Source organism: Alligator sinensis, unplaced genomic scaffold (genome assembly GCF_000455745.1).
Source record: "Alligator sinensis unplaced genomic scaffold, ASM45574v1 scaffold404_1, whole genome shotgun sequence".
In the NCBI taxonomy this organism is placed as follows: domain Eukaryota; kingdom Metazoa; phylum Chordata; order Crocodylia; family Alligatoridae; genus Alligator; species Alligator sinensis.
The window spans coordinates 3,899,847-3,911,005 of record NW_005841839.1 but is presented as its reverse complement, the minus strand read 5'-3'; the positions used below and the strand labels follow the sequence as shown (position 1 = coordinate 3,911,005).

Genomic DNA, 11,159 nt, shown 5'->3' with positions numbered 1-11,159 from the left:
GCTCCCCCTCCCTCGTGTTGGGTGGCAGTGACTGCTTGAAACCAGGTGCCCCTGGATGCAATGACTATCCATTGCACCTGCACAGACCTCTGTCTTGCTAGGCACTGTGTGAACATGATAGAGACAGTCCTGGCTCCAAAGTCCTGGTTTCCAATGTCAATAGATGCAGGCAGAAGAAGCTGTGATCACCTGCCCAGATTTTACATAAGCAAACCTGAGGCCTGGAGGGGAAGAGGGGACTTGCCCAAGTCTACACACACTGTCTGTGGCAGAGACAGGGACTGAAACCTATGCTCTGCTCTTTGGCCTCAGTTACCTCACCCTCCTTCTCCCTCTTCCCTGCAGGTGTTACACATGGGACTGAAATATGTATCCAGACAAGAACCAAAGCAACACATCACCAGGCACAGGGTGACAGGTTTAACCTTTATTTAGGCACTTGACTCCAGAGACAATGAACACACAGGAGGGAGCAGACACTGGGTGACAGACTAGGGCTGGGTCCTGTCCACAGGTGACTTGGAGCTGGTGTGTGTGTGTGTGTTGTGGGGGGGAGGGCACAAAGGGTCTGGCTCTGGGTGCACCTCATGGAGCTGGTGGTCATTGGGGAAGGTAATCTCCATCTTTTCTGCTCCACCTGTGCAGATATACAAGCCAATGGACTTGCTATCACCACAACAATCCACAGCTATCACCATAACACCTCCAGGCCAGGCCTAGACACCAAGGGAGCTCTGTGGGGCTCATTGAAGCAAGAGACAAGCAGACAAGCTGCTGTAACCCTTTTTCCATCACTCCAATAACCCATGGGAGGAAAAATGGACTGAGATTCGACCATGTCTTGTCCCTGTCTCAAGCCCTGAAGGAGATCTGTAAAGTGATGGACAGAGACAGGCTGAAAATGTTTGAAGGTGAAGAAGAATTTGAAGTTTTCTGCTGCTTCTCCCCATATAAATCCAGGCTCTGTCTAGCCTGAATAGCTGCCCTAACGGGAGAACCCATGAAATGACATCACAAGGAAGGTGAGTAATGAGAAGGCGGAAGGAGCCAATTCTTATCACAGGGGTTGAACTCCAATGACTAATTAACATCCGGGAGAAAGGAGGCTTTTGTTAAAGACCAGCAGCCCCAGGCCCAGCCCTTCATATCAGGCTTGAGCATTTACCAACTCCCTAAAACAAACCAATGGAGGCAGACTGGACCTTTCTGATGTTTTACAGTTTGAAACAAGCAGGGAAATACTGCCTTTTACACACACCTCCTGCAACCAGGCAAATAAACCCTCTTTGCAAGCCCCTGCCAGGCCCCCTAGGCAGGGAGGGCAGGCCCCTCAGGTACAGCACCACCCCCACTTTGCTGAGGGCACAAGTGCTGTAGAAGGCACTGGCTGCGTGTTGCCTGCACGTTCTAGATGTGCTTGCCTTGCAGGCTCTGCATTGAGGCACCAGCATGCCCAAGCTGGCTTTAAACCTACCAGTGCAGGGACCTGTGCAGGTCCAGAGCTCAGTGTGGGCTGCCAAACCCACCCAAGAGCACCTAGTACCTTCTCCCATGCCCCTTCTGTCCCCCCAACAGTTTCTTACTCACTGAGCCCTGAAGGATGGACACACCTTGCAGCCCCCTTTTAGTGAAAAGCTTTTACTCATGTCCAGGCATACACACACCCTCCTAAACACACATACAGCAGTTTGCTTTGCTCTCCAAGGCCTCCACACTTGATCCTTAGTTTCCCGGAGGGAGGGAGCAAGCCATTTATCTACCTTCATTTAAGTGCCAAATCAGGCAACTTCCTGAGCTTCCCAAACAAACTCAAGTGCTGAAACCCCCAGCACTGCCCCCTGCCCCCTTTGCCCCCAGAAACATGGTGCTACCTAGCCAGCTCAGGTGTAGAAGGCAGTGGGGAGACTTCCACTGATTACCCTGGGCTGGGGCCCAGCTCTGTAACCCTTAGCCCCATGTCTGAACCCCCATCCCCAAAGCCTCACCCTCCCTGGCTTAGAGGCCCCTCTCACATTTTACAGGTCACAAGGGAGCCCTCTGCAATGCCAGCCCTATGTGTTCAACTCCCACCACATTCACCAGCCTCCCACCCAGCACATGGGACTGCTCTGCAGGTCACAGGATGCTGGAGCTCACATGCCCCAGCAAAACCTAGCACTAGAGAGGAGTGCTGGAGCCCATACCCTCCCCAGTGCTGCAGGCTGAATGCCCCTGTCCCTGTCCGGGCATGGCTGGCCTCACGGAGTTAGGTGGTTGCAGTCACAAAGAAGACCATCTTGGAGGAGTACACCAGGTCCACAATGTAGGCGATGAGGTTGAAGTAGGTGAGAAAGGTCACACCCAGTTTGCTGTTCCATTGACAGTCGCTGTTGCAGGGGTTTGGCCTGGACACACCCTTGAAGCTGTAGTAGGGCCAGATGACTGCTGTGGTCAGGTACATCAGCACAGCCAGGGCATTGTAACCTACCAGGACTTTCTCCAGGGGGAAGGGGATGTAGGCAAGACACTGGCCAATGGTGAGGATGATAATGAGCAGTGTGAGGATGAAGCAGATGCAGTAGACTGCCATGGACCACTGCAGACCGGGCAAATGATAGTACGAATGGCCATTGTCCACAAGGGAGAAGATCAGACAGGCCACGTAGGCTTCAAATACCTTCAGGAGGCCAGGCACTGTGGAGAGGAAGCTGCTGACATCTCCAGGCCGAGCCCTAGTCAGGCCCACCTCAATGGCGTAGGCGATGAAGCAGAGACAGGACATGGCGGTAGCTGCAGCCTGTCGAGCACAGACGCTGGTGGAGCATGTGCCATGGATGTAGACGGAGGGGTACACAATGGATGAGGTGAAGATCATGAGCGCCGCCAGCATGGAGAAGGCGGAGGTGAAGTCGTCCCAGGAGAGTGGGAGCCTGGGGAACAGCTCGGTCAGCTCCAGCACTATGATGAGCACTGTCACAGCAAAGCAAAAGCACCAGCTGAACATGCACCAGGTCCCATAGGAGCCTGAGAAGGCCTTGGCATCGGCCACCAGGCTGAAGGTCGTGCAGGACAAGAAGATCTCAAAGAACCGGGTGATCCCAACTGGGGAGATCAAAGAGCGGGCATTCATCCCAGTGACTGGCATGGTGCTCTGGGCACAGGAGAAGCCTAGCAGCCGATTCCAGCCCCAGGTGTTGCTCCCTCCTGAATTTCACCACCGGGAGGCTGCAGTGGGTTCCGGGTCCTTTGCCTTGTTGCGTGGCCCTGGCTGCACCCTGGCCTGCGTGATTCCTGAGCAGCTGGCACAGGTGCAGAAGGCTGCGTTGCTCGTAATGGAGTGTGTGGTGCTGATCGCTGGGTGGTTACGTGCCTGGTTCACCACCCCGCCCAGCTCCGTGTCAAAGGAGCTGAGTGCTGCCTGAGAGCTCTCTTATCTGGGCAGCAGGGTGGGACCGGTGGGACCCACCCAGGAGATGGAATCAGGAAATAATAGTAACGATCCTGTGCCCTGCCCCAGCCAACAGGGAGCAAGCCAGCAAGACACACCTTACAGCACCTGCCCCGCTCCCCTCCCAGCCCCTGTGCCCACCCAGCTCTGCCTTGCTGGTGCCCCTGAGCTGAGCTCTGCCACCCTCCCACTTGGTGCAGGACCCCCAGGAAGCCAGAGCTGCTTTAGCAGTGGCAGAGAGAGCTGTCAGGCCCAGCCCAGGATTCTCCAAGTTCAGCACAGGCTGGTTCAGCCACACAGCCTGGCCTGGGGCCCAGGCTGGGAGGCAGGTAGATCATTAATAGCAGGATGGTTAAAGGGTAACTGTGCCCATGGTGATGCTGCGCTTGGCTGGGTGGGAGCCCCAAGTGCCAGTGTGAGTAGGAGATGCCTGGGCTTGCCCTGCGCTGCCATGTGGAGCAGGGGAAGAGGCTCCTCTCTCCCCTGCCAGGCAGGGGCCCTCGTGCCTGAGTCTGGTGGGTATGGTGAGGGCAGGCCTGGCTCTGAGCTCCCCCTGGCTCTCAGCAAGCAGAAGTGGCTCTACTGGGGTCCTCAGTTACACCCCTGCTGAGCTAGGGTCAGTAAGGAGCAGATTTTTATTCCCCTTACCAAGGGGAAAGGGGGGGGGGGGCATGAAGGCCATGTGCTATGTGCCTCCCATGCCCGCCTGCCTCCCTCATTGAGCCGTGGTGAGGAGTGCAGGTGTCTGCTACCTGTGTGGGGCACTGGGAGGAACTACTTTATTGTCAGAGGCACGCAGGGAATGGAGGCCTCAGGTTGTAAGGGCAGGGGCTGCTCTTCCAGCTACATGTTCAGGGGGTGGGAAATGCTGCAAAGGGAGGTCCGGAGCCTGCGGCTGGAGCCACATGGGCATTGGAGCCCTCAAGGGCGGTGTGTGGAGGGCTGGATTGCTACAGCAGCTATGTGAAGCTCAGGGGAAGGAGGGTACACAGGAGACGCACTGTGGGGTGCAGGCTGAGAGGCTTTTACCAGGCAAGGTGCTTATCCTCTCCTTTATTGTCTCAGGGGTCTTCAGTCTCTGGTGCACCATCACAGTGCTCCTAGCACAGAGACAGGGCTGTAAGAGCATCAGGCCCTGGGAACTGCTAACTCCTTCATGCCTGCAGCTGTCAGGCCCTGGCCGCCTGAAGCAGCACCTGTAGCCTCAGCTAGATGGGGTATGAGGCCCAAACCAGGACCCCACTGACTTATAGTGAGTGGAGGAAACCTGCCCAAGCTGAACTGGGCTGAGCTGCTGAGGTTGGCCACCAACATGGGGCTTTGGTGGGTGGTTCTGTCAGCTGAGGGCACTGCAGGGTAGGAAGGAGGGCAGTTCAGGTGGGGCAGCAGGCAGTGATGGGCGGGGGGGCTTCCCAGGTTTACCTGGGATAGCCACAGCAAGCAAACGTGATGCTGCAGGGCTGGCTCCTGCCCCTGCCAGTGGGAAAGGCCAGGCAAGACCAGCCACCCATAGGGCTGGGGATAGGGAGCACTTCTACCTGCAGGCTGGCACTCAGTGACAAGTGGAGGCAGCTGCCCACTTCCCACCATGAAGCTCCATCTAGCTCTGTCACTGCAGCCTCCAAGCATCTTGCAGCTGGGACCTGACTGATCCTTGCTGTGGTCCTGGCAGCAGGGGAAGATTTGTCCCTTTAGTAGAGGGTAAAGGGCATAGTGACCTCTCAGGGGCACACACATGAGCTGAGGCAGAGCCCAGGTGTCCTGAGGCCTCGTCCCATGCCTTGCCACCTGCCCATTTTCCATTCTGGTTGCTAGAGATTCCCTTGGCAACAAAAAGTGGGGTGCAGGGCAGGAACTCAACAGGGTAGACATTTTTGGCCCATTTGTCTGAGCAGGTAGCACAGCCATAACCCTGAAGCATCCTCCCAGTGCCCTGTGCTGCACTTGAACCTTCAGGAGCCGGGATGCCTCTCTGAGCAGCTGGCAGGCTGGATTTACTACTCTACACCAGTGGGTGCCCAGCAGTGTGAGGGGCCTGTTCTGGTTGAAGCAGCTGCACAGGAAGAAAGGATGCAGCAAAGACACACCACAACTTGCAGGGCAGGGCCTCTTCCCCAGCCCAAGGCCACCAGTGCTGTGCCTTTCAGCATCTGCACTTGCCAGGGGAGGTTGGTGCAGGGACCCTGCCTTGGGGTCCCTGGGAACACCTTGAGGCAGATAGCACCAGCACCAGGGAGCTGCCCCCTTCCAGTCCTGGACCACATCCTGCACTCAGCTGCCTTCCCAGCCTGCAAATGCTGCTGAGGACACCCATGCCGTAGGTCCAGCATGCTTTGCTTTGCTCCACCTGGGCACTCAGTGCTGAGATGATAGAGCTAGAGCTGCTGGGGCAGCATCTGTGCCAGGCTGTGGGGGAGATGGGGTAGGGAGGGCTAGAGAGCCTTTTATCAGCATCCCAGACAGGAGAGGAGGCAGGGATAGCTCCTCCTGGCTGCATGACCACAAGATGAGTGATGCTCGGCTGTGGCTGAGGAGATCTGGCTCCTGCCTTGTGGCTCAGGAGCTGCCCCTTCTCTCGTCTGGACAGAGGTGCAGGTGCTGGGCCATCCTTGCTCAAGCCAGGCCTGAGGGCAGGGCGCTATGACAAGATGTCCAAGCCAGCCTTGCTGAGGGCATTACCTGGGACCAAACCAGGGGGACACCCTAGTGCTGACCACAGGAAGAGGCCTGATGCCCCCCACCAGCTCTGTCTGCAAAGCGTCTCAGCCCAGTGCTCCAGTCCTGGTCAAACCCCCAAGCCAGAAACTGGCCTGTGTTTTTGGGTGCTGTCTGGGGGCAGCCTCTGTTTGGAAGGAGACTCAGGAAGAAAGACAGGCCAGGCCAGGGTGAGGGTGGGTAGGGACATGGGGAATGACAGATGAGGCCCCATGAGGATGGTTTCCTGCTGCTGCCTCTTCTATGGGGCTGGACGGGTGCCAAGCCAAGGGTTCCAGGTTGATTTTTAATATGTGATCAAAGTCCCCAGGCAGAGTAAATCCCACAGCGCACTATACACAAGGGAGTGAATATACATACACTGCCCAGGGCTGGCTGAGGGAGGCTGCTGGGGATCACCTCAGGGACCCCTTTGGCTCTCCAGTTCCATGACAGTCATGCCCAGCTCAGTGAGTGCCACTCTCTTGGCATGGGGCAGCTGGCAGCTTCCCCCACTTCCTGTTCATTAGGATGGGACTTGGGCCCTCCACTCTGGCTAGCTCTAACCCTGACTTTCCCAACAAACCCTGCACCCTCATCCTCTAGGACCTTATAGAGGGGCTCTTCCACTGCATGGCAGAGGGCCGGCCCGATAACCCCAGGCATCCCGTATCCCACAGCAAGGAGGGTTGGCCCCTCAGACCAATAGTTTCCCCTTCCCCTTTCTCTCACATACAGGGTCTCCTATCCTTCCCAGTGAAGGCCTGGCTCTGTATCTCCCCTCAGCTGGTCCTACAGCCCCCAAGGGTCCAGCAGTCTCAGTGCAGTGCATGCATGGTGGGTTTTGCTCTTTCCTACTGAGGGAAGGGAAGACCAGTGCTCAGCTGCAGATCTAGGACTGCCCCAGCAAAGGAAGCAGTGTTTGGAGGTGGGCTGGCCTGACACTGCCCTGGGAAGGGCTGGACCTCCATGCCCACTGCTGCTGCTTGAGGCCCCTGAGACCTGTCCTCTGGTGGCCTGGGCATAGGGTGCTCAGACCTGCTGGCCCCACAGAGGCAATGGGAACTCTCCAGAACTGAGGAGACACTTGTTGTGGAGCAGAGGAGCACATGGTATCAGGGGCACAACACAAAAGTCACTGGCAGTTGGGGTGCAACTAGGACTAGCTTGGGGAAGTCCTAGTCAGGGGCAGCTGCAGAGTAGGGGGGAGAAAGGTGGAAGGGAGAAGGAGTGTCTGTGAGGCAGTGGTTGGCACAACAGTCCTGGCATCTCCGTGAGCTGCAGCTTGGCAGTGAGGTCTTGGCACATTGGCAGAAGTGGCACCAGGCCTGGCTCCAGAGGGCACATGAATGGACAAGATGGCTAGGGCACTGGGACATTGAGAAGGGAGAGATGGGGACTGTCCAGAGGCTGGGGGTGGCTCCCAGCAGGAAGTGGGTGTGCTCCTCCCTGGTGCAATCAGTCCATGTGCCCTGTACAGGAAGAGGTGCAGGGCCACAAGGGCAGGGACACCTTGCCCTCACTGCTCAGAGGTTGCTCTCCACCTCATCCTTCTCCTGCAGCCCATTGACAGGGCTGAGCGCCAGCCGGTTGCTCTCATTCAGCCGCCGCACACGGTAGCTCTCGTAATGCATGTTGTGGGTGATGTCCTTCAGGTCCTGCAGGTGGGATCTGGGCATAAGAGGCAGAGGGTGAAGGGATAGGCAGGCAGCTGGGCACAGCCCTGCAAACGGAGTGCAGTGGGAGAGGTCCATGCACTGACCATGCATGGCAGCGCCACCCTTGTGTCACCGGTGGGGGCAGGTCCTCCTAGCCACATGAGGGGCCCCACAGCTGGCCATGGAAGGCTGGTCCCAGCTCTCACCTACACTGCCCTCTCCTGTAGCAGCATCTGTGCCCCAGCAGTATCTGCCAAATGGATCCATCAGGGGCTGCTCCCTCCCCACCCACTGCCGCCTTCTCCTGTTCCCACACTGCCCCTGGACTTCCTCCAACCCACACAGGAAGCAGAGATCCTTGCCAAGACAGTCTCCCAGGTTTCCACCCCACCACGCTGGGTGCAGGGCTCACCGGATAAGCAGGTCCCGCAGCATGGGGAATTCACAGTGGGATGGGTTCTCCACTGAAAAACAAGATGCAGAGAGCAGCTGGGACCCAGCCATCGGTGCAACCCTGTGCCCCAGCCACTGCATGCTAGGGCAGAGGCCACAGGACTCAGAGGTGCAGGGAATGCCGATGAGCAGTATCCCCTGCCAGCCCCTCCCCACCCTGCCCTTTCACACAGCACCTGGGGCTCTTCCTTGGGGGACCAGACCCTGCCCTAGTCAGGGGGGATTCCCTGAGGTGGGTGACCAGAACTCATCCTGGAAACCTGCAAGGACAGAGTTGAGCACTAGGGGGCAGGAGACTCCAGGTTACTCCCCTGGCAGGCAGAGGTGGGGTGAGGGGTGAATCTCTGTAAAGCAGCTTCCTCTCCTGATTAAGTCAGGCCAAACTGGGGCCTCTTGTGCATGGAGAGAGCTCAGATGTGCACGTGGGTAAACATGAGTAGGGCTCCAGGGGCAGGCACTGAGCAAGGATCACAGCAAAGGGTCCCCAGCAACACCCCAGCCCTGGGAGGTGCTAAGACGAGGGGCCCACTGGGAACAGGCTGGGCCTGGGGCTCTACCTATACACGTGAAGCTGTGCGTGCCAGGGGAGGTCTGGCACATCACTGCAGGGACTACCTGGGGGTGTCTGGGTTGAGAGGTCAGTGGGTGAGAGGGAGTGATCCAGCTATGTGCAGGCAGACACACGTGGGACCAAAGCTGTGCACATGTCAGCACACTCATGGAGCTCTGTAGGTGACAAAGAAGAGACCTGGAGGTGCACAGGCCTACGTTAGTGTGCTGCAGGCAGGCTCAGTGTGTGCCTAGCTGTTTGCATGCATACGCAGTGCATGGTGTATACCATACCTGAGGGCTCCAGCTGCTTCCTGTGCAGCCATCCCAGCCCCACCCCTGTATGCTGGGATGCAGCCTCTGGCATGGAGTGCAGGCAGGTGGCAGCCAGGAGCTGTCATCAGGCCCTCTCCTGATGGATGTACCTGGGAGTGCCTTGGCTGGGGAGCTCCAAGGGCCTTGGATAAACGAAGAGGCCCTGGGTAGCAGTCTCCAGGGAGAGGCTTCCCAGGCCCTGGCTGACCTGCGGCACCAGCTAGGCATGGGGGAAGATAATGGAGAGGAAACGGGCTCTAGGCTAGGGTGCAGGCAGTGGCTGTGGGTCCAGCCTGGGCGTGAGGCTTGGGAGCTGGGGAAGGTCCTGGCTCCAAGGGCCTGTCTTGCTGCACTTCCCTAGTGCTGCCAGGCTCTGAGTGGCAGGTTTACTGTGGCGGGGATGTGGGGCTGGAGCAGCTGTCCATGTGGAATGCCTGCTTAGAGGGGAGCCTCTGCAGGTGCATGGCCCATCCTGGGATGAGAGCAAGAGGCGAAGGGAGCTGGACGAAGCCCAGCTCCACCACACAGAGGGCCAGCGCTGACTGGTACCCAGGGAGCCTTGTAGTGTCACCCAAGGAGGGGGGATCAGCACAGGGACCCTCACTCTACATGGAAGAAACCCCCAGGACCTTGTGAGGAGCTAGGCCTTAACTGTGGGATCCTGGGACTGGCTGCAAGTGGAGCACTGCTTCAATAACTGGTTGCCCAGGGCTCTGAGGATCCACTGGCCTGAGATGAGACTACCTGAGCTGAAGATTCTAGCTCCCTTGATGGCTCCCTGGAGCGAGTCTCATGTGCCTCCCCACACAGCAGACCTTGAGGGGACAGGCAGCCCTGCACTGCTAGCATGGAGCCCACAGGGATATGGTCCCTCGAGAAGACTGGGGGACAGGATCCCACCCTCATTACCAAGAGCCTGAGGAGTGCTCAGCTGCCCTCTCCGCACACAGCCCCACTCCCTGCCCCTTCCACACACGGCGCCCGTTACCTTCAATGATCCCCCACTTGGTCTTGCGTCCCAGAATCCTCTTCCCATTGACCTGATGCTCCTGATCTGCTCCTACCACAGCAAAGGGGATTTTGTCCTGCATGACGAGATGGAGGCAGAATCGTTCTAGAGATGTCCTGGCACTGCCACCCAGGGCAGACCCCTCACCAGTGCTGCCATCCTGCTGGCGGGCACTGCAGCCCAGGTCCTGCCTGCTCAGGATAGGTGAGGTCACACACACACACACACACACACACACACACACACACACACACACACGGTCCACCCCCATCCCTGCCCCTTGCCCTCAGCCTACCAGCACTCACTCGAATTTTATCGTTCAATATCCTCTCGTCTGGGTCCTCCTCAAAGTCCTCCTGTGGGTAGATGCTGATCCCATGAGCCTTCAAGTCCCTCTGGATCTGCAGGAGATAGAGTGCTGGAAACAGCTCTGGGCAGATGATGGACCTGGCTCTCTTCTACACTGAAGCTCCTGACAGTCTATGATCTTGCCTGCTGCTGACACCAGCCACCTTTGGGATGGAGAGTGGCCTCCACTGAACAGTATACAGTGACACCGCACAAATGCGTAGTGCTGTAGTAGCTGATTTTTCCAGGGGAAATTTGGGGTGGCTGGGGTGAATGACAGCTGGAGCTGGTATCTGGCTAGGACACAAGGGTACTCAGCCTCACCTGGCTGTCAGAGGCTGTGGGATGTTTAAGCACCCACAAGTGGATGCTGCCTTTTTGCCCACTGCTATCAGAGCCTTGCCATAATGTGCAAGGCACTAGGGTTGCTTTGACCGCAGGAAACCCAGGAGTGCCTTAAGCTGCTGGCCTTAGCAGGAGGCAACTAACAACACACAGCAGCTCTCCTGACCCAGTTGTTTGGGGCATGAGCTGAGTGCACTGGCCCTGCCCGGTGCCTTTCACATGGCCAGCTCACCAGGAGGGACATCTCCCACAGACAACACCCCTCCTTGGTCAGCCTCTGAGGCAGGGGTGCTTGCCCTGTTGGATGGCCTTGGAAAGTCCCCCTTTGTCCTGCTGAGGCCTCTCACCCGCTGCTTGAACT

The 11,159-nt window shown here is 57.8% G+C and overlaps 2 protein-coding genes across 2 annotated transcripts in view; both read right to left on the bottom strand.

The window, feature by feature from the left end:
* Positions 1–411: 411 nt before the first annotated feature.
* LOC102367826 (myeloid-associated differentiation marker homolog) lies at positions 412–6,267 on the bottom strand. Its single transcript, XM_014520068.2, has one exon. It carries the CDS (start codon positions 3,122–3,124, stop codon positions 2,246–2,248), a length of 879 nt encoding a protein of 292 aa, XP_014375554.1. The 5' UTR covers positions 3,125–6,267; the 3' UTR covers positions 412–2,245.
* Positions 6,268–6,414: 147 nt separating this feature from the next.
* The window catches only part of SEPT12 (septin 12), a 68,640-nt gene continuing 63,895 nt past the window's right edge, over positions 6,415–11,159 (bottom strand). Inside the window, exons 9-13 of the mRNA XM_025203598.1 lie at positions 11,146–11,159; positions 10,411–10,523; positions 10,085–10,181; positions 8,192–8,243; positions 6,415–7,792 (exon numbers count right to left, since the gene is read on the bottom strand). The exon at positions 11,146–11,159 is cut by the window's right edge and continues 123 nt beyond it. Coding sequence (XP_025059383.1) covers positions 7,648–7,792; positions 8,192–8,243; positions 10,085–10,181; positions 10,411–10,523; positions 11,146–11,159 — 421 coding nt within the window. The 3' untranslated portion in view covers positions 6,415–7,647. The remainder of the gene's footprint in view (positions 7,793–8,191; positions 8,244–10,084; positions 10,182–10,410; positions 10,524–11,145) is intronic.